We start from the raw sequence: 24,798 nt of genomic DNA on the forward strand, positions 1-24,798 counted from the left end.
CATGCCTATGTCCTGAATGGTATTGCCTAGGTTTTCTTCTAGGGTTTTTATGGTTTTAGGTCTAACATTTAAGTCTCTAATCCATATTGAATTAATTTTTGTATAAGTTGTAAGGAAGGGATCCAGTTTCAGCTTTCTACATATAGCTAGCCAGTTTTCCCAGCACCATTTATTAAATAGGAAATCCTTTCCCCATTTCTTGTTTTTGTCAGGTTTGTCAAAGATCAGATGGTTGTAGATGTCTGGTATTATTTCTGAGGGCTCTGTTCTGTTCCATTGGTCTATATCTCTGTTTTGGTACCAGTACCATGCTATTTTGGTTACTGTAGCCTTGTAGTATAGTTTGAAGTCAGGTAGTGTGATGCCTCCAGCTTTGTTCTTTTGGCTTAGGATTGTCTTGGCAATGCGGGCTCTTTTTTGGTTCCATATGAACTTTAGTTTTTTCCTATTCTGTGAAGAAAGTCATTGGTAGCTTAATGGGGATGACATTGAATCTATAAATTACCTTGGGCAGTATGGCCATTTTCACAATTTTGATTCTTCTTATCCCTGAGCATGGAATGGTCCTCCATTTGTTTGTGTCCTCTTTTATTTCACTGAGCAGTGGTTTGTAGTCTCCTTGAAGAGGTCCTTCACATCCCTTGTAAGTTGGATTCCTAGGTATTTTATTCTATTTGAAGCAATTGTGAATGGGAGTTTACTCATGATTTGGCGCTCTGTTTGTCTGTTGTTGGTGTATAAGAATGCTTGTGATTTTTGCACACTGATTTTGTATCCTGAGATTTTGCTGAAGTTGCTTATTGGCTTAAGGAGATTTTGGGCTGAGAAGATGGGGTTTTCTAAATATACAATCATGTCATCTGCAAATAGGTATAATTTGACTTCCTCTTTTCCTAATTGAATACCCTTTATTTCTTTCTCCTGCCTGATTGTCCTGGCCAGAACTTCCAACACTATGTTGAATAGGAGTGGAGAGAGAGGGCATCCCTGTCTTGTGCTGCTTTTCAAAGGGAATGCTTCCAGTTTTTGCCCATTCAGTATGATATTGCCTGTGCGTTTGTCATAAATACTCTTATTATTTTGAGATACATTCCATCAATACAGAATTTATTGAGAGTTTTTAGCATGAAGAGTTGTTGAATTTTGTTGGAGGCCTTCTCTGCATCTATTGAGATAATCATGTGGTTTTTGTCTTGGGTTCTGTTGATATGCTGGATTACGTTCACTAATTTGCATATGTTGAACTAGCCTTGCATCCCAGGGATGAAGCCCACTTAATCATGGTGGATAAGCTTTTTGATGTGCTGCTGGATTTGGTTTGCCAGTATTTTATTGAGGATTTTTGCATTGATGTTCATCAGGGATATTGGTCTAAAATTCTCTTTTCTTGTTGTGTCTCTGACTTGTTTCATTTTCTTCAGTATTTCCTGAGAAAGTACATTTGGCAAGTAAAGTTTTTAAGGTGTCTGGAATTGTCTTTATTTTACTCTCATATTTAATTAATAGTTTAGCTGGGTATAGAATTCCTAGTTTAAAATCACTATCCCTCAGACTTTTCTTTTTTTTCTTTTTTGAGACACAGTCTTGTTCTGTTGCCTAGGATGAAGTGCAGAGGCACAATCAAAGCTCATTGCAGCCTCAAACTCTTGGGCTCAAAAGATCCTCCCCCTTAGCCCCTCAAGTAGTTGGGATTGCAGGTGTGTGCCACCATGCTCAGCTAATTTTTAAAGTATTTTTTAGAGATGTGGTCTTGCTAAGTTGCCCAGACTCATCTTGAACTTCTGGGTTTAAGTGATCCTCTTACCTCAGCCTCCCAAAATACTAGGATTACAGGTGTGAGCCACTGAGCTTGGCCACCCTCAGATTTTTGAAAATTTTATTCCACTGTCTACTAGCTTCAGTGTTTTACTGATAATTGCAATATTGATTTGATTCCTAATCATCTGTTTGTGATCTTTTTCTTCTTTTTGGAAGGGTTTAGGATCTTTTTATCCTGGATGCTCTGCAATAACCCTGTCAAGGGTTTTTTTTTTTTTTTTTTTTTTTTTTTTTTTTGACAGGGTCTTGCTGTCACCCAGGCTGGAGTGCAGTGGTGCAATCAGGGCTCACTGCAGCCTTGACCTCCCTGCTCAGGAGATCCTCTCACCTCAGCCCCTAATTAGCTGGGACCACGATTGAGTACCACTAATAAACTTTTGTTTTTTTGTTTTGTTTTGTTTTGTTTTTGGAGATGGAGTCTCACTCTGTTGCCAGGCTGGAGTGCAGTGGCACGATCTCGGCTCACCAAAACCTCTGCCTCCCAGGTTCAAGTGATTCTTCTGCCTCAGCCTCCCAAGTAGCTGGGATTACAGACATGCAACACCACGCCCAGCTAATTTTATAATTTTAGTAGAGATGCGGTTTCTTCATGTTGGCCAGGATGGTCTCCAACTTCTGACCTCAGGTGATCCACCCGCCTCGGCCTTCCAAAGTGCTGGGATTACAGGCGTGAGCCACCATGCCCAGCCTGTATCTTCTTTATAGATGTTCACACTAAGGAGAGCAATGTAATTCAGTGAGGTGTTTATTTGTCAAAGGAAACTTAAGAGGAAAAATAAATATTTAACAGACATAATTGTATTTATCACAGAGTTATAATTGGTGAGTTTCAACTTTTATACTCTAGGGTTGCCGCCAGCCACAAGTGGTGATTAAGCAATTAAAATGTGTCCAGTGTGAATGAAAAATGAAATTTTATTTTAAAAAACACTTCATTACTTTACATTTAAATCTAGAGACATGCACAGTGGCTCACACCTGTAATCCCAGCACTTTGGGAGGCTGAGGTGGGCAGATCACCTGAGGTCAGGAGTTCAAGACTAGACTAGCAACATGGTTCACTCCATGTCTACTAAACCAAAAATCATCTGGGAGTGGTGGTGTGTGCCTGTAATCCCAGCTACTCAGGAGGCTGAGGCATGAGAATTGCTTGAACCTGGGAGGCAGAGGCTGCAGTGAGCCAAAATGGTGCCATTGTACTCCAGCCTAGGGTGACAGAGCAAGACTCTGTCTCAAAAAATAAATAAATAAATAAATAAAAATAATAGATAAATAAATTTAAATCTAAATAGCCACACATGGCTAGTGGCTACCATATTGGACAGCAGAGTTCTAGAATCTCACAAATTTTCCTTTTCTTCATTTCATAGCATTTTCTGTAACATGAGGGGAATTAAACATTTGAGCTTTCACTGAAGCTATACACTAATGTGTCATCTTAGTCCACTAGTGTTGCTATAAAGAAATACTTGAGGCAGGGTAGACTGAGTGCGGTGGCTCATACCTGTAATCCCAGCACTTTGGGGGGGCCAAAGCAGGCGGAGCGCCTGAGCTCAGTAGTTCAAAACCAGCCTGGGCAACATGGCAAAATCCCATCTCTACTAAAAATACAGAAAATTAGCTGGGCATGGGCCGGGCACAATGGCTCATACCTGTAATCCCAGCACTTTGGGAGGCCAAGGTGGGTGGATCATGAGGTCAGGAGATCAAGACCATCCTGGCTAACATGGTGAAACCCCATCTCTACTAAATATACAAAAAATTAGCCAGGCGTGGTGGTGGGCACCTGTAGTCCCAGCTACTTGGGAGGCTGAGGCAGGAGAATGGCATGAACCTGGGAGGTGGAGCTTGCAGTGAGCCAAGATTGCACCACTGCACTCCAGACTGGGTGACAGAGTGAGACTCCGTCTCAAAAAAAAAAAAAAAAGAAAAAGAAAATTAGCTGAGTGTGGTGGCAAGCACCTGTAATCCCAGCTACTTGGGAGGCTGAGGCAGGAAAATCACTTGAACCCAGGAGGTGGAGGTTGCAGTGAGCTGAGATCATGCCACTGCACTCCAGCCTAGATAACAGCAAGACTCTGTCTCAAAAAAAAAAAAAAATACTTGAAGCAGGGTAATTCATAAGGAAAAGAGGTTTATTTAGCTCACAGTTCTGCAGGTTGTACAGGAAGCATAGCACCAGTATCTGCTTGTGGTGAGGCCTCAGGAAGCTTCCACTCATGGGAGAAGGCAAAGAGGGAGCTGGCGTGTCACATGGTCACGGGGAAAGAGACAGAAGAGGAAGTGCCAGGCTCTTTTTTACAATCGGATCTTGTGGAAACTACTAGAGTAAGAATTCACTCATTACCAGGAGGACAGCACCAAGACATTCATGAGGCATCAGCCCTCATGACCCAAACACCTCCCACTTGGCCCTGCCTCCAACACTAGGGATCATATTGTTACTGAGAAATCAATAGGCTGACTGCCCAATATGCATTGGGGCCAATACCATGGCATTAGTTTTCGAGAAAAGAAAAGCTCTGGCTGGGTGCAGCAGTTCATGCCTGTAATCCTGGCACTTTGGCAGGCCAAGGTGTGTGGATTGCCTGAGTTCAGGAGTTTGAGACCAGCCTGGACAATGTGGTGAAACACCATTTCTACTAAAAATACAAAAAAAATCAGCCAGGCATGGTGGCACACGCCTGTAATCCCAGCAACTTGGGAGGCTGAGGCAGGAGAATTGCTTGAACCTGGGAGGTTGACGTTGCAGTGAGCTGAGATTGTGCCACTGCACTCCAGCCTGAGCGATAGAGTGAGACTCTGCATGGAAAAAAAGAAAAAGCTTTATTGCAATTCAACTGCCAAGGAGACAGGAGAAATGCTCAAATCTGTCTTGCCAAGCAGGGTTTGGGTTGGGTTTTATTTTTATTATTTATTTATTTATTTATTTATTTTTGAGATGGAGTCTCACTCTGTCACCCAGGCTGGAGGGCAGTGGTGCCATCTCAGCTCACTGCAACCTCTGCCTCCCATGTTCAAGCGATTCTCCTGCTTCAGCTTCATGAGTAGCTGGGATTACAGGGGCACACTGCCACGCTCGGCTAATTTTTGTATTTTTAGTAGAGATGGGGTTTCACCATGTTGGTCAGGCTGGTCTTGAACTCCTGACCTTGTGATCTGCCTGCCTCGGCCTCCCAAAGTGCTGGGATTATAGGTGTGAGCCACCGTGCCTGGCCTGGGTTGGGTTTTATAAGTATAGGGTAATGAAGTGTGATCTGATTAGATCCCTGGCAACGAGATGATGCCAGGAGGCATGATGTGACTGAATCCTGTCATCGGGTGATGGCAGAGCTCAGTCTGATTGGATCCTGGATTCTGCCGGGCAGCGTGGCTTCTTAATTTAGTCCCTATTCCTTTGAGCATTTAGGTTCCTCCTGGGGTTGCAAAGCTTGGTTCCTTTGGGCATGCTCAGGTTACCTGTCCTTCAACCTGGGCGTCCATGGCAACTAATAAATAGCTCAACTTTATTACATGATAGTTGAACCAGACTGCTCTGATGTGGTTACAAAATTTCAACCTGAGATATGGAGGAGACCAATATCCCAACTATATCATGTCCATAGACTACACATGTTATAACATAATTGGGACATGAATAGTTTTACACAGATTTCAGTAATTAGGGAGTAGATTAAATAATACGATAATCAACACATACTTAAAATCTAGAAGAAAAAATATGTTAACATCAATAGGTGTGATGAAGTGAAAGAGGAAAGGACACAATATAGTTTGGTGAATAACAATCAGAAATCAGACAGATAAGAGGATGTCCTGCTCTTACTGGTTCAGTGGTGGCTGAACATGCAAAGAAAACATTTTCAGGTCAAATCCTGGGTTCTCAGAAAGAACAGTGTAATTTGTACCTTGGGAAGATTCCAGTTTATGAAGGTCCTTTTAATCGATCAAAATTCTTTTCTTTCTGCTTAAGGAGCTTATGATTGAAATAGAATGCAGATTCTGTATCAGCTGAAGATTAGTAACCTTTCAGAACTAATTAGAGAATATTCCAAGGTTTTGTCCTTTGATTTAATACTATTACGGTGTAGGGGTTCTTAGTATAGGTTCTCTGAATTATAAAAAAATGAAACAAACTGGTTGTGAAATAGGGAAATAATTTGGAATAGGACAGGGCCATTTGTACATTCCCTACCGTAATTTTCCTTGGCACATGTGCAGACTCATAATCATTGCCATTTGTTATGATTTTTCAGATTCTAATGTGTGTGTGTGTGTTTTGAGATGCAAAAAGAGCTAAAAAGGAAACCTAAGATTTGCTTTTCCCTGCCTAGTTCCGCCCCCTCATCTCTTTTGGCCTCTCGTTGTCCTTGTTTCTCCAGAGAGGAGTGCCTGGCCTGGGTGCAGGCTGGAAAGTCTTGGGAGGGTATTCTGAGGAGCTGCATGCTAGCTAGACTTTCGTTGGAGCCTTTCAAATATGTTGACATAATATAAGTACGGAGGTAGGGAAATGCAAGCAGAGGTTGGGTGAACTGCCCTAGACGACAGACGGTTGGCTGTAATTTACTTTAAACTGTGTTAGTGCTGGCTATCAAATGACATATATGTGCATGCTCACTGGTTTCAATCCACATTCTAGAGACAGCATCAGATACCCTAATCCCAATAACGAATGCACACTCCAGGAGCCGTTAGAGCACATGTAATTAAATGCCTACACTTTTAGCAGGGGGTGGTGGTAGGCACCTGTAATCCCAACTACTCAGGAGGCCGAGGCAGGAGAATCACTTGAACCCTGGAGGCAGAGGTTGCAGTGACCCAAGATTGTGCCACTGCACTCCAGCCTGGGCGACAGAGCAGACTGTATCTCAAAAAAAGCAAAAATGCCTATACTCCAGCTGTCTTTCTCTCCAATCGATGACAAGGATTTTGTTAATTATCCCAAGGGATGTTAGAAGAGTAATTTTATTGGTGAAATTCATTGCATTCGATGAAGGTAGGTTGGGTAAAATTGGTTGGTAGGCCGGGCATGGCGGCTCACACCTGCAATCCCAGCACTTTGGGAGTCCGAGATGGGTGGATCACCTGAGATCAGGAGTTTGAGATCAGCCTGGCCAACATGTATTCTCTCCTAAAAATACAAAAATTAGCTGGGTGTGGTGGCAGGTGCCTGTAATCCCAGCTACTTGGGAGGCTGAGGCAGGAGAATCACTTGAACTTAGGAGGTGGGGGTTGTAGTGAGCTGAGATTGCACTACTGTACTCCATCCTGGGCAACTGAGTAAGACTGTCTCAGGAAAAAACAAAAAAAACAAAAAAACCCCAAAAAAACTGGCCAAGTACAGTGGGGTCACTCCTGTAATCCCAGCACTTTGGGATGCCGAGGCGGGTGGATCACGAGGTCAGGAGTTCAAGACCAGCATGGCCAAGATGGTGAAACACCATCTCTACTAAAAATACAAAAATTAGCTAGGCATGGTGGTGGGTGCCTGTAATTCCAGCTGCTCGGGAGGCTGAGGCAGAGAATTGTTTAAACTTGGGAGGTGGAGGTTGCAGTGAGCCAAGATCACGTCACTGCACTCCAGCCTGGGCAACAGAGTGAGACTCCGTCGCAAAAAAACAAAACAAAACCCCAAAACATTGGTTGGTAGCAAGGCCTTTGTCCCTCCCCCTCCTAGAATGGCATTTGAGGCTTGACCTAAATGGGCCCATGTCCAGCTTCTGACTCAAAGCATTCTGGTTTCCTGGTGCCAACCATGAAGTTATTTCTAGGATACAGTCAAATTTTTACTTTGGCTAAACATTTAATGCAAGTTGTGGTCAAAGACCTGAGACTTCAGGAGCTTACAGAACAGGATGTAGGGTTATCTTGGGCTCTTTTTCTAATAAATGAGTTTAAATTTTTTTTTTTTTAATTTTTAGAGGTACATAGTAGGTGTATATATTTACAGGCAGGGTACCTTTTTTTGGGACAGGGTCTCGCTTTGTCACCCTGGCTAGAATGCAGTGGAATGAACATGGCTCACTGAAGCCTTGACCTCCTATGCTCAAGTGACCCTCTGGCCTCAGTCTCCAGAGTAGCTAGGACTATAGGCACACACCACCATGCCCAGCTAATTAAAAAACGTGTGTGTGTGTGTGTGTGTGTGTGTGTGTGTGTGTGGAGAAAGGGTCTTGCCATCTTGCCATGTTGCCCAGGCTGGCCTCAAACTCTTGGGCTCAAGTAATCCTCCCACCTCGACCTCCCAAAGTGCTGGGGTTACAGGTGTGAGCCACCATGCCCGGCCTCTAATACATGTTTAATACATGTTTGAGTGTGCTGCAAAATTTAAGAGACTTGCTTGCATTTTAACAAATGACCTTTCTTGAGTATACAGTGGTGATGAAGGGGACATCTACACCCTCACTTATTTCAAACTAGTAGTGGCTACTGACATTTAGCAAAAAAAACCTAGTGGTTACACATAACCAAACTAACTGTTTGTTTGCAATAAAGATTGAATGTGGAGAGGTCATTATTTCTGAGTTGCTATTATCCTTTCCTGGGGTGCTTGACTCTCACTGTGCTTGCGAGAATGCTGGGGAAGATCCTTCAGTCTGCAGGATACAAAAGCGATTTCAGAATTGCAGACAGAGGTGAGACATGTCACAGGTATACCCAGGGCTAGGGTTGGAATAACCCAGAGGTGATTATAACAGTTGCTATTTAGAAGACATGCACAGGACAAGCCTGAGGTAGGTGTATGACTTAGGTTACTTTACTTAAGTCTTATAATATCTTAGTGAGACATAGGTATCCCTGTGAAGAAACTGAAATTTTAAGAGATTAAGGAACTTACCTGTGGTTGCATAGCTAGGAGCTAGGAAAAGGAGATTATTGAATCCATATCTGCGTCCTTTGAAGCCCATGTTATTTGGATGATGGCTCTAATCTTTATTGAAAGTAATGCTAAGGAAAAATATAGATGCCACTCTGCTTCCATTAATAAGACTGAAACCAATTTAAACTGTTCATTAATGGAAAAAGCACTGGGCTGAGATTTGGAAAAGCTTAGCAGCAAATCCTGGTTCTGCCATGTAGGGCATATGTGATATTGGCAAGTTTCTAAACTTTTCTGTGGGCTGAGTGCTCTCATCTGTAAAATGGGACTAATTTTAACTTCCTTTTAGATTTATTGTGAGAATTAAGTGAGACATCTGTTGAAAGTACAAGCACAGAGCTTAGTATATAGTAGTCCTCCATCAGTGTTCTTTTCCCCTGGGGGAAACTCATCCTACTGTGACATAAAGCCAGGAACCAGCATTTATTTATTTATTTTGAGACAGTCTGGTTCTGTCGCCCAGGCTGGAGAGCAATAGTGTGATCTTGGCTCACTACAATCTCGACCTCCTGAGGTCAAGCAATTCTCATGCCTCAGCCTCTCGAGTAGCTGGGATTACAGGCGCCCGCTACCATGCCCGGCTAATTTTTGTATTTTCAGTAGAGACAGGGTTTCACTGTGTTGGCCAGGCTGGTCTCAAATTCATGACCTCAGGTGATCCACCCCACTTGGCCTTCCAAAGTGCTGGGTTTACAGGCGTGAGCCACTGCACCAGGCCTACAATTTTTTTTGAATCCCAGGAATCTCTCACAGTGCTGGTCTGTTTAACATATTCAATGGCTGTTTCTTGACTTTGCAAATCCCTTGAAACTTGTTAGCTTATTCCTGGACTTCTTGTGACTCATTTTGAGTGTGTTTTGCACCCATTGGATGGAAGGCACTGTGGCAGAAGGTGTGAATACAACACCCAGGGCTCCTTCACTGCCTATTACCTTAAAACTGAGCTGTCAGAAGTGGGAGAGAACCTGCAGCCTGGGCCAATGATCTGCCCTTCACAGCATTCATGTTATAAGAGGAAATACAAAATCATGATTTAGACAAGCAGTCAAGCTAGAAATGTGAGCCAAAAGTCAACCAGGAAAATGTGATAGCAGTTTTCAAAAGGAAATCAATAATATCAAAAGCATACATTAAAAAAATTATTTTAAAGATTAAAAAAATTAAATCAATGAAAAACCAAAAACTACATTTAGTAGCTATCTGGACACTAATAGAAGCTTGTAGGTAACATAAGTGACAATTCTATTAAGAACTAAAGAGTATTAATTATGGGCCGGGTGTGGTGGCTCATGCCTGTAATCCTAGCACTTTGGAAGGTCGAGGCAAGAGATCACCTGAGGTCAGGAGTTTGAGACCAGCCTGGCCAACATGGTGAAACCCCATCTCTACTAAAAATACAAAAATTAGCTGGGTGTGGTGGTGCATGCCTGTGGTCCCAGCTACTTGGAAGACTGAGCGTGGAGAATCGCTTGAATCTGGGAGGCAGAGGTTGCAGTGAGCTGAGATCATGCCACTGTACTACAGCCTGGGTGACAGAGAAACAGAGTCTCCAAATAATAATAATAATAAAATAAAATAAAAAGAGTATTACTTGTGAAGGAAAACCAGAAATGCCTTATCATTGCTTTTTTGTATTGGGTCTAACATTTTCAGAATATTTAGCTTTTCTTCCCCATCTCTCTCTCCTTTTCCTTCCTCCTCCTCTGCATGTAGGAAGGGAAGGGCAAGGGGCTGGTGATGCTGTCTGGAACAGCTGACATGGGCAGGCTGGGCTGCTAGGACAGAGACCTAGGAGCCAGGTCCTGGATCTAGGAAAAGAGGTCCTGGCCCAGCACCACCCCTCACCCCCAAGTGGAAAGTCATCATCACATTTTGTGTGTGCAGTTTCCTTCCCCTGCACAACAAGGGATTTTTGGTATTTCTCGCCAAACCAATGATGAGTTGGGCCAGTCACCTGCCAGTTGAGTTCATGTTAACTACAAGCAAGTGCTGACAGTGAAGTGTGGAATGAGTGGTGCACTTTCATCTCTGAATGCTTGCCATCCCATGGCAGGATGTGCAGTGTGCTCGTCTTTCTATGACCTTTCTCAGTCTGCCAGTCGCCACGTGAGGGGGACCACAGCAGGCAGATGTCCCTGCGGTTTGGGTGCTCTCAGAGGAGGGAGGTGTCCTTAGAGGTTGGGTCTACTTCTCAAGGTTTTGCCAAGGTCGAAGGGACTAGTATCTTTTCTCGGGGCCAGTGAGTATGTTTAGTGGGGTGTTTGTATCCTGGATAGGAGAGCGAAAGTAACTTTGAAGGTCATTTTCTCTTTATTTTATTTATTTATTTTTTGAGATGGAATCTCACTCTGTTGCCACGCTGGAGTGCAGTGGCGTGATCTCAGCTCACTGCAACCTCTGCCTCCCGGGTTCAAACGATTCTCCTGCCTCAGCCTCCTGACTAGCTGGGACTATAGACATGTGCCACCATGCCCAGCTAATTTTTGTATTTTTGTACAGATGAGGTTTCACTATGTTGGCCAGGCTGGTCTCAAACTCCTGACCTTGTGATCCGCCTGCCTTGTCCTCCCAAAGTGCTGGAATTACAGGCATGAGTCACCACACCCCGCCTTGAGGGTCCTTTTCTCTTCTCTCTCCTTTTTTTTTTTTTTTTTTTTTTTTTTGGTAGAGATGGGGTCTCATTATGTTGCCCAGGCTAGTCTCAAACTCCTGGCCTCAAGTGATCCTCCTGCCTCAACCTCTCAAAATGCTGGGGTTACAGGTGTGAATCATTGTCCCTGGCTTCTCCTTTTCCCATCTTTCAACTACAACAAAATATTTTCAACACCCTACTAATCCTTTTCCCTGTCGTCTTACTGCTAAAGAATAATTTCCAAAAAGTTAAAAGTGTGAGTCTCATTGTAAATATAAAATGAACATGGATCAAAGATTTTATTCAACTCATTCATTAATGAGGCAATCAGTACAATGTTAAGATTAGTTCAAAGGAGAATTCGAAGAACAGATATATAGGTACAGACATGGGTATTAATCAGGAATGCCGAGTGAATTTGCTAGTGGACGCAAAACTAATTAATATTCTATAGGATATCTTTATGGACCAAAGTTTATTTGCATTGCTTTGTACAGGAGTCATGTGCATTATGATCTGTTTTCTACAAGTTACCCTTTAAGGTATTCAGCGTTTTCTGTATATTCATAGTATATTAAGAAACATTGGCTGGGTGCAGTGGCTCACACCTGTAATCCCAGAACTTTGGGAGGCCGAGGCAGGTGGATCACCTGAGGTTAGCCTCACCAACATGACAAAACCCCATCTTTACTAAAAATAAAAAAAAAATTAGCCAGGCGTGGTGGCGCGTGCTTGTAGTCTCAGCTACTCAGGAGGCTGAGGCACGAGATTTGCTTGAACCTGGGAAGTGGAAGTTGCAGCGAGCAGAGATCACACCACTGCACTCCAGCCTGGGCAACAGAACCAGACTCTTGTCTCAATTAAAAAAAAAAGAAAAAAAAGAAACATCACCACATTTTCTAAAACATTTTAATCACTCCAATTTATAACACACTAAATCATGAATCCCAAGTGAGTATATGCATATTCATAAATTTTGCTGAATCTTACTTTATTTTTTTCTTTATTCGAGACAGGGTCTTGCTCTGTCACCAGGCTGGAGTGCAATGGTGCCATGATAGCTCTCTGCAGCTTGACCTCCTAGGTTCAAATGATCCTCCTACCTCAGCCTTTGAGCAGCTGGGACCAGAGGCATGCGTGCACCACTACACGTGGCTAATTTTTAAATTTTTTATAGAGATGGTGTCTCTACACCATCTCGGTGTTACCGAGGCTGGTCTTGAACTCCTGGCCTCCAGCAATCCTCCTGTCTCTGCCTTCCAAAGTACTGGGAATACAGGCGTGAGCCACCATGCCTGGCCTAACCTAATATTTCATCCTCCTTAGTTTAACACTTTAGAATCCATTCCCATACACAGCTTCTTTGTAACACATATGGGCAAGATTTTTTTCCAGCTTTTGTGGTATATAATCTATTTCCATCCTCCCCTTCTCTGGCTGACCTTGCATTTATCTTTCTGGGCTCTGTAGGGAGTTTATTCTTGTTATGGTCCTGGAGTCAATGAGGTACATCAGGGGCAAGTTTGGAGGAGAAGAAGCATCCATGTGGGAGGCAAAGGCCCCAGTCAAGTCTTGAAAGGTCTTAATCTAAGTGAAGGCTAATTTCCTTTCACAGGGGAGGCAGGGCTGCTTCCGTACACAAGGGAGCCTTGGGATTTGGGAATTTGACTTTGTCTGTGTCTGTCCAAATGTTCCTATCACAAGTCTATGGTCCTACTCCTTCCCAATCAGTGTCCTAATCTTAGCAAGTGAACTTGCTGAGGTTGAGCACTTAACCTTTGCCACAATTCTGTAATCTGTACAATTATATTTAGTATCTGAAGATGAACTTAAGTCTGTCCCGTGCCTACCCCAGATAAATGGTTCTTTGAATTTCAGCATATCTGTATCTTAAAATGAGAATTTAATACTTCATGCTTATCTTTTCCACTGTTTAAAAACTCTCCAGGGCAGTCAGAAACATCCATTTCACTCTACAATCTTTATAATTATTACTGTTGCCATAGCAATCAAGTGCAACAGCAGCAAAAGCCCCCAAAGCTTTGTGGTCCATCTGTCCCTCACACTACTCCCAGTGCTGACTGGAGTAATCCTGCTGCCCCTGTATGCCATGGGTTACTAGCATCCCTTTTGTTCCCTACGCACGCACGAATCTGCGTGTAACCCAGCCAGAATCCCCGTTGAGAAACTGTTTCCTGGGGTCACTCCGCTATCAGCCAGGGTCTTGGTAGGAAATGCAGTCCATCTCCGAAAGGTTGAAGAGACTTGCTGCTCAACAGCTGTGGGCAGAATTACAGAGGCAACTGCACAAATATGCTAGGACGGCTGTAACAAAGTACGAGAAGTGAGGTAGCTTAAACAACAGAAATGTATTATCTCCCAGTTCTGGGAGCTAGACATCTGAGATCAAGGTTGTCGGCAGGGAAGGATCTGTTTCAGGCCTCTCTCCCGGCTTCTGGCAGTTCCTTGGCTCGCAGCAGCACAACTCTAATCTTCTCATGGTGTTCTCCTTGCGGATTTATCTTCCCAAATTTCCTCTTTTTATAAGGACACCGGTCATTATGGATTAGGGGCCACCCTAATAACCTGATCTTAAGTAATTACATCCGTAATCATCCTTTTTTCAGATAAGGTCACATTCTGAGTTGCTGGGAGTTAGGACCTCGAATCTGGGGAGACATAAGTCAACCTGGAACCCCATCAAGGGTGATGAGCACATAGAGATGAGCAACTGCGGGAAGTGGTTAGGGCTCTGCTGGACTTCTCCACCCGCTCCTCCAGATCCCCTCTTCACTCTCCTCCACCTTGTTGCGTGCCTGGGAGGCTGACTGCCACAGACTGCAGCCTGCGCTCCCTTGCCTCCTACTGGCTTCTATTTGACTTGGGTAACGGCACAGGCAGGAGGTGGGAGAGAGAGAATAGAAACACAGTCCCTCATAGTACCCTCCCATGCCTTCCCAATGACTTTCATATCCCTCTCCGTGCTTCTTTCATATTTAATATTTGGCAGATGAGAGCTGAATAATGTTTAAAATATGAGTGAGTGTGTGTGCACCGTTTCAGAAGTTTTTGAACATTTAATAATAATGGCTGATGTTGAGTACTTTGTGTTGTACTTACTACAGCATGCTTTTGATAGCTCCTAAAAGGGAGGCACTCTGATTATCCTAATTTTAGAGTTGAGTAAACTGAGGCTCATTGAGATGGTATCTTGCCCAAGGTCAAGATCACAAAGCTAAATTAGCAGCAGTTGCAGGATTCAATTTGGGGCTGTCAGCCACCAGAGGCTGCTCTAAACCACAAGGTCATCTGTACTGATCCATTTACCAGACATGACCTCCCCTACTTGACCTCCTGTCAAAGTCATATTCATTTTCAAGTTCTGCTCTAGCAACAGCTGTTCTGTGGGACTTTCTCAACTCCCTCCCCCAAGAACTGACCACGCGGTCTGCATACTGCTGTCTGCTCACTGCCCTCCCTTCGTTGGACTCCTGTTAGGAAACCTACCGCTCTTTTCTGACTCATTTTCCTACCTGTGAGTTCTTCAGGGCAGACAGGTCTCCCAGTTCATCTCTGCGATTCCCGGGCCTGGCAGTGTGTCTGCGCCAGAGGTGCCAGTAAATGTCTCTGGAAGGAATGTTTTCTTACCGTCCCTGACTGTTCTACACGCCCTGGTGCACCCTAATGGTCCCGGTTGCCACTGACTTCCTTCCTCAGTTTCATTCAGAGGCTATCTGTTAGTGGCTGCCAGTCCTGGACCATGCTGTCTCTCCTGGCCTCTGGGTGGGCGTTCCTGTCCCCCGCCCACAGGGTTCTTGTCTGCCAGCTCTAGTCAGGGTTTCTGAGCTGCTCCCTTCTGGGGGCGCTTCCCTCAGTTCCCAGGCGTCTTGGTTGGGGGGTGGTGTCAGGATTGACTTGACTTCCACTTCAGTCACGTTCTGCCAGGGATGTTTTGATGGGGTTGTTCTTGTCTTCTTTTGCCAGGTAGGGTGTTGAATGTAACTGCCTCCCTGTGGAGATCTTTGGAGGTCCCCCAGCCTGCTCCAGGCCAGCCACCTTGTGTCTGCTTCCACAGCATCCTTGAGGAAATACGCATTTAAAACCCGACCTCTACATTCCCTGTAGCTTCTCTTCACATCGCCTACTCCATGTTTTCCAGCTTTTCAATTTCTCTCAGAACAAAGGTTTTATTTCTAGGCAGGGCACCAACCGTGGTGGCCCTACTATCGGTACCACCAGGCCCCTCGAGGGACGTCCAGAGCTGAGTCCGGTCTGATGCCTTCTTTAGGATCCCAAACATCGCTGCCGCCTCCGCAGCGCCGTCGGATCCCTGGGGAGAGCATCCAAAATGTGAACCAAGTATTAAAAACATTGGAACATAACTGTTTTTAATTCTTACGCTATTTTTTGGTTATTTGTAATTTTTGTTGCTGTTGCTATTTTAAAAACCCAGCGCACTCAGGTTTTCTGGCGTGCATTCTGCCCCCCCGCCCCCTATGAGAAATGCCCTCGGTGGGGCAACCTGCAGCTGCGAGAAGGCTTTTTCCCTGTTCCTCCTCCACGTCTCAGGTCGAGGTCATGGACCGCGGCTCTCCCGAGTGCGCCTTGGGAGCGCGGCGGGGCGGGAGGGAGGGAGCCTGGCGCAGGACTGGACTTCCTCCCTCCACTCCGGAACTGCGCGCCCGAGCGCCTGGGACGCGGAAACCCGGGAGGCGCCGCGGGAGCCGCGGGGTGGGGGTGGTCGGGGGCGGGGCCGGAGGCTGGGGCGGGACCGGGGGCGGGCGCGGGGCGGGGCCACGTGAGGGCTGCGCTGGGTGCGCAGGGCGAGCTGCGCCGGCTGCGCTCCGCGGGCTCTCAGAGTGCTGGGCACCGGCCGGGCTGTGGTCCTCGCGCGCCGCCGCCGCCGCCTCTCGAGCGGGCTCGGCTCACAGCGACCGTCGGCCGGGGAGATGTGAGCCGGGGCCGGCGGGCGCGGCCGGACCGCCGCGATGTGGCTCAAGCCCGAGGAGGTGCTGCTGAAGAACGCGCTGAAGCTCTGGGTGACCCAGAAGAGCAGCTGCTACTTCATCCTGCAGCGGCGCCGCGGACACGGCGAGGGGGGCGGCCGCCTCACCGGTAAGTGGCGCGCCGGGGCGGGCGCGGCGGCCGGGCCCGGGGCCTCGCACCCCGCCGGGCCCCCAGTCCCCAGTCCCGGGCTGCGTCGCCAGAGGTGATTTCTTGGGAGTCGCGGGGCCCGGATGGCCCTGCCGCGGGCTTGTTTTCCTTTTTTCTGCGTTTCTCCCGCGGGTTCCCGTCGAGGTGGTGTTAGAGGGGCTCCCGGGCGCGTGCGTTTTCCGGGCGAGGCAGGTGTCTTCGCCGCCTGGCCCGGTGAGCTGGAGGCCAGACTCGGCTTGGGAATCCAAGGAGAAACGCCGGCTGGAGCGGGGCCGCAGGGAGCGGGGCCGCCCTGGAGCAGCGCGGCTGCTGTGCGGGGGCCAGGTGATAGGGGGGTGCGCCAGGCCGGCCCGGACTCGGCCATCTGGAGGCGCCGGAGGCTCCAGGTGGTGTCGCGGCTGGGCGCAGCTCTGGAGGCCGCGGTGAGCGGGAACTGTCTCCGCGCCCGGAGAGGAAACCGAGGGTGGGCGAATCGCAAGCTCGTGATCTTAGTAGAAAAATTGAACAGGTGAGTTTATTCCTGTCTTTCAGTGTCTTACAAGCAATGGTAGGAAAAAAAACTCAGGCTCGTAAAGTTGATGAAAAAGACAAAGCATTTGTTTTCAAAAAGTTATAATCCAAAGCTCTTTGAAATCTTGACGCTGGCTTACAGTAGCTAGGACACCTGTTTAAACAGGTCAGTGAAGGAACAATTAGATTTTTTCATTTGTATCTAGAGGACTTATATGATTTTTCTTTACAATTTTGGAATCTGCATAACAGGGACCTTAGATCTCCTGTCTCGTTCCTGTTCTACTGAGAAGACAGACCGGAGAAGTCAAAGGACCTAGGTTAGGTTCCCGGGTTAGTGGTTGGCGGATTTTTCTGCTCTCAGACCACAGTAGGGAAGGCCCTTCTGAGGTTGATTCTGGTCGGAGATGTACGTACTAACACGCCTGGAAACCGCAGAACCAAGTGCAAAGGGACTGGCTTTTGCTGGACTTTAGCTTCTGAGAAAGCTGGCTGTTGGTTTTGTTAGAGGAGGGCCGACTTACACGGAGACAGGGTGAGTGGGTGGGAGTTGGCAGGACGCTGCATGGAGGGAGCTGTAGGCAGCTGAGGGTTCCCCATGGAAGGGGCAGAGGGTAGTTAGGATTCTGAATGGAGGCGGGTAGGTGTAGGGTGCTTTGGTAACCAGTGGTCCTGTTGAGTGGCAACAGGGACTCAACTTGGGCAACTTGGGCAGCACGTGGGCCTGCTCCAGGAGCTGTTTTGAGCTTTGGGGGAGGGAGTTGTGCAGGAGGCAGGGGCCACAGTGGCCTTGTTGGGCCCCATGAGGCACCATGGTGCTTAGTGCCCAGGCTCTCAGGAAATGGAGGTGGGTGGTGCCCTGGGAAGAGGCATCAGAGGTGAAGAGGCAGGAATTTGTCGTCCCTCCTTTTCTTTGAGGGCAGTGTATCTTTATTTGTGGTGCATTTAGCAGGGTTCCTGGTCTGTAAATGTTTCATTTAGTAGAGAGTGAGGACAAGGCCTGAGGATTTGTGGAGCCAGAAGCATAAGGACAGTTTGTCCCATAAACACTCATTCATTCACTTAGTTATGTGCACATATGTAGGATACTCTGTTCGCTGCTCTGGAAAGAGGCCGGAGAGCAGGCGGTGAGGGCCGGCTGCCTTCCCGGTTCACCATCTAGTTAGTGGGTGAGATGGGTCCAGATATGGAGGGCAGAGCTGGCCCTTAGGATGCCTGGTCTGGCTTCAAGCCCGCTTCCTGTCCAGAGGGTTTCTGACTCTGTTGTCCAGAGTCTCTCTGTGATGAACTCAGTGAATTCCCTCCCTGTTTCATTCCCAAATCAAGCAGGTCCCGTGTTTGTTACTATACCTGTGGCTTTGGCATTCCTTGGTATTTACTTTGGTTTGGACTTACTGTGAATGTGCAGAATTTTCTTATGCTTAAGGGCAACAAGATCAACCATAAAGGAGGAAAAGTCTACAAAAAGACAGAGGACACTTGATGTATTTCTTGGAGACCCTGTTGATTGGGAAAGGATGACATCTGCAGCCAGACACTTTACCTTTGAGCATTTAGCTGGGAAGCCAGTGCGGATGAAGCAGTGCTGACCTGCCCCGTGTACTGTGGGGGGCTGGTCTTCATGGGGCCACTTAGAATGGTTGTAAAGTCAAGACCCATGGAAAACAGGGCAGCTCTGTGGTGGTGGCGGGTTTTGGAAAATGTGGAATTCTGATGTGGCAGATGTTTAGCAATTTAAGAGTTTAAAACCTAGACTGAGTTTATGAAAGGAATGGTGGCTACAGTGATACACATTCTGGGAGGTTGTAGACTTTTGTTTGGAGGGAAGCAGGCAGTGGTGGCCTAAGGGGGATTGGAAGTAAAATGTAAGAGAGCAGTGATCAATAAACGTCTCTTTTCCTTTATTGTGATGCTGAATTTGTATTAATAGGAGTCTAGGCAGAGGAGATCTGGTGGTTGAAGTAATCTGAATTGCCTAACTTCAGAAATACTATCCGCTTTTGTTTCCTTGAGGATTAAAATCGGCCCTCCTGCTTACATACATGGATATACATGCTTGCTCTCTCTGTCTCCCTCTCTTCACATCTCCAGGTTTATTTTTCTCCTTAGTTCCTTCTCACTTTCTCATACAATATACCAATTTATTTTTTTCATTGCTAAATTTCCTGTTCTATGAGGGCAGAGATTTCTCTGTGGTAGTGCCCAGCATATTTGCTCAGGACGAATGGATGGGTGACTATATGCATGGATGATGGATCCCACTTGTTTCTTAAAAGTTGGGTGGGAGTAGAGGCCCAGCGTTTTGGACTGATTGCCTGGAACAGGAACATCCCCTGTCTCTTCTCAGCTTCCTGTTTACCTGGCAGTCTGACCATTATGGAAAGCTGGAGGGGTGTGGGTGGGAAACACAGTAGTTTCCTCCAGTCTTTTTTTTTTTTTTTTTGTAGCTCCCTCTTTTGAGGGGGACGGATCATCACACTAACTTCTCTGGTGGCCAGAAAGGGCGGGTGCAGATGTGGCTGCCATTGTTAACCTCCTGGGCTCTGAGCATTGCTAGGGAGGTGCCCATCTTTTCCTCAGGTTAGAGCATAGCGTGGCGGAATTCAGGATTATGAGATGTTTCCAAACTTCTGCTTGCAGAAGTGATTTTGCTACTCTGGAAAGGAAGTAAAGTTACAGTCTCCAGCCACTTGTAACAAGTTCAGCCAGCTCTGGGAAAACAAAGAGCTGGAGATGTTAGCATGTGGGAAGGAGACTGCAGAGAAAAAACATGCAATGTCGCTGCCCTCTCTCCCAGGGTCTCTGAAGCACTTCAAGTGAGTGGGGTAATAAGGAACTTAAATAGCTCAAAAGCCAAAAACCTAATAACCGGATTAAAAAATGAGCAGAAGACGTTAATAGACATTTTTCAAAAGGAGACATACAAATGGCTAACAGGTACATCAAACATGCCTGGCATCACTAATCATCAGGGAAAGGCACATCAAAACCATGAGGAAATACTGCACTCCCGTTAGAATGGCTATTACTTGTTTATTTAATTAATGTTTTTCTTAGAATGGCTATTATTGAAAAGACAAAGGAAAGAGGTGTTGGTAAGGACATGGAGAAAAGGGAACGCTCGCACACTTGGTGGGATTGTAAGTTAATATAGCCACTATGGAGAACAGTATGGAGGATCTTCAAAAAACTGAAAATGGAACTGCTGCATGATCCTGCAGTCCCGCTACTGGGTATATATTCAAAGGAAATGGAATCAGTATGTTGAAGAGATACCTGCATTCCTGTGTTTACTGCATCACTATTTACGATACCCAAGATACGGAATCAACCTAAGTGTCCAACGAGATAAATAAAGAAAATGTGAGATATATACAACAGAACACTATTCAACTATACGAAAGAATGAAATCCTATCATTTGTGACAACATGGTCTCAAACTCTTGACCTTAAGCAGTCCTCCCTCCTCGGTCTTGGCCTCTCAAAGCACTGGGATTATAGGTGTGAGCCACCGTGCCTGGCACATTTGCAACAACATGGATGAACCTGGAGGAGGACATCGTGTTAAGTGAAATAAGCCAGGCACAGAAAGACACTGTATGATCCTACTTATATGTGTAATCTTAAAAAAAAAAAAAGTTGGTGTTATAAAAGCAGAGAGTAGAACAGTGATTACCAGGATGGGAGAAGATGGATGGGGAGAGGTTGGTCAACAGGTACAGAGTTATAGTTAGATAGGAGAAGTAAGTTCTGCTGTTTTTTTGCACAGTAGGGTGACTGTAGTGGTACTGTATATTACAGGATAGCTATGAGAATGAGAAACTTTTGAATGTTCTCACCACGAAGAAATGATAACTGTATGAGGTGATGGATATGCTAACTATCCAAATTGGATAATTATATAACATATGAGTATTGAAACATCAAATTGTACCCCATAAATATGTACAGTTACAGTGTGACAATTGAAAAATAGTGGGATAAACCTTACTCTAAAGACCAAATAGCATTAGGAGATATACCTAATGTAAATGATGAGTTAATGGGTGCAGCACACCAACATGGCACATGTATACATATGTAACAAACCTGCACGTTGTGCACACGTACCCTAGGACTTAAAGTACAATACAAAATAAAAGAAGAAAAAGACCAAATATCACCGCCCAGCAGTGTCCTCTGAAGGATTTGATTTTTCAGTGTTTTATTGCATGTATTCCTGTATAATCTTGCAATTCTTTTCCTAAATTGACTGACAATTTAAAAGTTGTAATTTGAAAAAATATTGATGTTTTCTGCTTTGCAACGTGGTTACCTTAAGCCCCCGTTCCTGTCATTGCGTTTGTAGTAGTGATAGGCTAATTCCCTAAACAGTTAGAGTGAAGGGAGGAAGTATGGTATAGTGGAAAATAGTGTAAAATACAACTTTTGGAGTCAGGGTAAGTAAGTCTGTTGATTAAGAATCTGGACTGAGAGGCTTTTTAGTTTATCCAGTTTCTTTAAGCCTTACTTATAACTCAGCCTTAAGAAAGGGACAATAATGAATCTTACTTTGGAGGGTTAGAAATTGTTTTCCACAGCAGCTGTACCATTTTTCATTCCCACCAGCAATGCACAATGCTTATGATTAAAATAAGGCTTAGAATGAAAATTAACAGTATACCTCAAGGGCTTAATTGTGCTTGGCACCTAGTAGGTTTGAAAGAAGAAAAGCAAAGTACAATTTAAAAAAAACCTGAATAATGAAGGCTTCTGAGAATAAAGGTGTAAACACATTTGCATTGTAGTAAAGGACATAAGAAACATTCACTTATCTGTTAGTGCAGCATTTAATATGTATAATTAAAAGATGAAATATTTAACAGCTTGGGCTAAGTATTGCTCAAGAGAAAGGTGTTTTTGTAGAATTTGGGCACACGGCTACTCTGCCCACATTAAATCAAATCTTAGTCAGTAAAGGGAGCTTCACCTTGTTTCAAATGTTGATGTGAATGCTCATGCTGTGCCTCCAGTAAGTCACCTACTGCCTTTGGAAGAGTGTCCTAATGACTGGGGGAGGAGAAACTGACAGGCTAAGGATTCACATGGGGTTACAAGGCTTGCTCAGAAGGACTCTTATCAGAAGGTTGGAAACTGATGAAACCCAGCATGGATGTTGCATTTCTTGGCTAGTCTGTCTAAGGTTGGCTGGATTCCTGCTCATGTAGCTGAATTTGTTGGCGAATTTTGTCTCCTCCAACAGTGAAAGTCTTTGACTCAACAGGGCAGCCTGTTATATTCTATAGCAGTCCTAGATGTTGGCTCTAGAGTCTTACGTGCAGTGGTCTTTTTTTTTCTTAAAAGCACAATAGGGAAGAAACCACAAAGAAAGGAAGTAGTTCGATTTTAGAAGCATAAATCTGAAAAATTAAGTTAAATAACTGATGTATCTTTAGGGGCTGATAATCTATTAATAAAAGCCTTGAGGTTTCCAAGAGTTGCATTTAGTGAGAGCATAATAAGGGCAATGTATTTGTAATTAGATAATCAAACAAGGCACGGATTGTGTCACTCCAGGAAATAATATAAGGTACAAATTGTGCAGGCGGTGGGATACTGGAGGGTGGCCTTTTCCGCCTAATTGGAACTCCTTAGGAAGAGCTGACAATTATTGAGAGGCTGGTAACTTGTAAAGAATTCATTTACTAGCAGTGAAGGCAGAAGGATTTTCCGATCTGGACTCCACATTCTAGGTGGCATTGGATAAAGGAGAAATTTATTGTTTTTTTTAATTTTTATTTTTGGAGATGGAGTCTCGCTCTGTTGCCCAGGCTGGAGTGCATTGGTGTGATCTTGGCTCACTGCAACCTCTGCCTCCTGGGTTCAAGGGATTCTCCTGCCTCAGCCTCCCGAGTAGGACTACAGGTATGCGCCACCACACCCGGCTAATTTTTTGTATTTTAGTAGAGACAGGGTTTCACCATTGTTGCCCAGGCTGGTCTCGAACTCCTGAGCTCAGGCAACGCACCCGCCTAGGCCTCCCAAAGTGCTAGGATTACAGGCGTGAGCCACCGCGCCCGGCCAAGAGGAATTTATTTAAAATGAAAGTAAATCGGCCGGGCGCGGTGGCTCAAGCCTGTAATCCCAGCACTTTGGGAGGCCGAGGCGGGCGGATCACGAGGTCAGGAGATCGAGACCATCCTGGCTAACACGGTGAAACCCCGTCTCTGCTAAAAATACAAAAAAAAAAACTAGCCGGGCGAGGTGGCGGGCGCCTGTAGTCCCAGCTACTCGGAGGCTGAGGCGGGAGAATGGCGTGAACCCAGGAGGCGGAGTTTGCAGTGAGCTGAGATCGCGCCACCGCACTCCAGCCTGGGCGACACAGCGAGACTCCGTCTCAAAAAAAAAAAAAAAAAAAAAAGAAAAAAAAAAAAAAAAAAGAAAAAGAAAGTAAATCTGGTAGTTTTTTCAGCATGGATTTTTTTCCCCTGTTCTTAAAAACTTGCATCCATGGTATTAAAAAGCAGCCGTGAGCATATTTTATTTTCCTTGTAGGTTTTTTGAAGAACTCACATTTGTTAATTTTCATGCAGTCAGATGTATCAGTCTTTTCCCTTTTGTTTTAATTAATTAATTTACCTAGACCTTTTCTGGCAAGATCTTTTTCCTTCAGAGTTTGTTCTTTTTGTTACTTGTTTAAGAAGAGCTGCTTGGAGGGGAATCTCTAAGATGATGGTGAAGGGAAATCCTGAGATGTCAGTGAGAACCTCCCCCAACCCAGCGTTCAGTCCCCCCTAACCCAGCGTTCAGTCTAGATTGGAGCCTGGCAGCAGGCTGCAGGACAACTTCTAGGAGAAAAGAAAGTGATAGACTGTGCAGTGTGTTTGCATGTATTGAATGAAGATCCGCACATCAGGGGAGAATTTGTGGGTAGATTATCCATAGATGGAAAACTGAGTAAGCCAGAAATTCTGGGATAGTTGTTAAATCTAGGGAAAATAAAAAGTTGTGTAGGGTGGAAAAAGTATTGTAGTTCTACTGCAAAACTCAGCTCTTGCTAGTGTTTTTGTGGTTATAATAATGTAAATATTGACTCATGATGTAACCAAAATTATTGCATAACTGGGGTGTGAGTGTTGGGTGGCGGGTGGTAGTCAATGAAAGGGAGCTAAAGCCTCCACTTCTGAAAGTTGACAGCTAATGCCTACACTAAATATCCAAGAAGTAGGCCAGGCGCGGTGGCTTACGCCTGTAATCCTGGCACTTTGGGAGACTGAGGTGGGTGAATCATCTGAGGTCGGAGGTTTGAGACCAGCCTGGCCAACGTGGTGAAATCCTGTCTTTACTAAAAGTACAAAAATTAGCCCGGCATGGTGGCATGTCCCTGTAATCCCAGCTACTTGGGAGGCTGAGGCAGGAGAATTGCTTGAACCTGGGAGGTGGAGGTTGCAGTGAGCCGAGATTGTGCCATTGCACTGCAGCCTGGGGGACAAGAGTGAAACTCTGTCTCAAAAAAAAAAAAAAAAAAAAGTGTAGTAATATAGATATGTTATTTGGAGATGTGAAGGTGGATACAAAAATAATCCATTAAGAGATGGAAGAGGTTGCCTTTGGGGAGTTGGTAAGTGGAAGCAGCAAGAGATAGATAAGGGGGCTGTTTGTGTGTTTCATGAGCCTTGCAGAATTATATCCTAATTGACATGCACCTGTACCGTTGGTATAATGCAGACAGAATCTAAACTCAGGGAGACCTTGGCATTTTTTTCTGGTTGGCAACTCTATTTGGGTAGTGGCGATCATGAAGGCATTGAAGCTGTGTCCCCT

The 24,798-nt window shown here is 45.2% G+C and overlaps 1 protein-coding gene and 1 long non-coding RNA gene across 3 annotated transcripts in view; one reads left to right on the forward strand and one right to left on the reverse strand.

The window, feature by feature from the left end:
* Nucleotides 1-12,228: 12,228 nt before the first annotated feature.
* On the reverse strand, nt 12,229-16,004 carry LOC112604906. The gene is made up of 2 exons (XR_003115305.1): nt 14,864-16,004; nt 12,229-13,609 (listed from the first exon to the last, which is right to left on the reverse strand). It is a non-coding gene; the product is annotated as an uncharacterized LOC112604906 (long non-coding RNA).
* A 182-nt stretch (nt 16,005-16,186) lies between these two features.
* TBC1D8 (TBC1 domain family member 8) overlaps nt 16,187-24,798 on the forward strand; it is a 128,913-nt gene continuing 120,301 nt past the window's right edge. The window contains exon 1 of one of the 2 annotated variants that reach the window (XM_025354428.1): nt 16,187-16,445. In XM_025354428.1, the coding sequence (XP_025210213.1) occupies nt 16,319-16,445 (127 nt within the window). In that variant the 5' untranslated portion in view covers nt 16,187-16,318. The remainder of the gene's footprint in view (nt 16,446-24,798) is intronic. The other variant, XM_025354427.1, reaches the window with a different exon arrangement.

This window comes from Theropithecus gelada, chromosome 13, assembly GCF_003255815.1.
Source record: "Theropithecus gelada isolate Dixy chromosome 13, Tgel_1.0, whole genome shotgun sequence".
Taxonomy (NCBI): domain Eukaryota; kingdom Metazoa; phylum Chordata; class Mammalia; order Primates; family Cercopithecidae; genus Theropithecus; species Theropithecus gelada.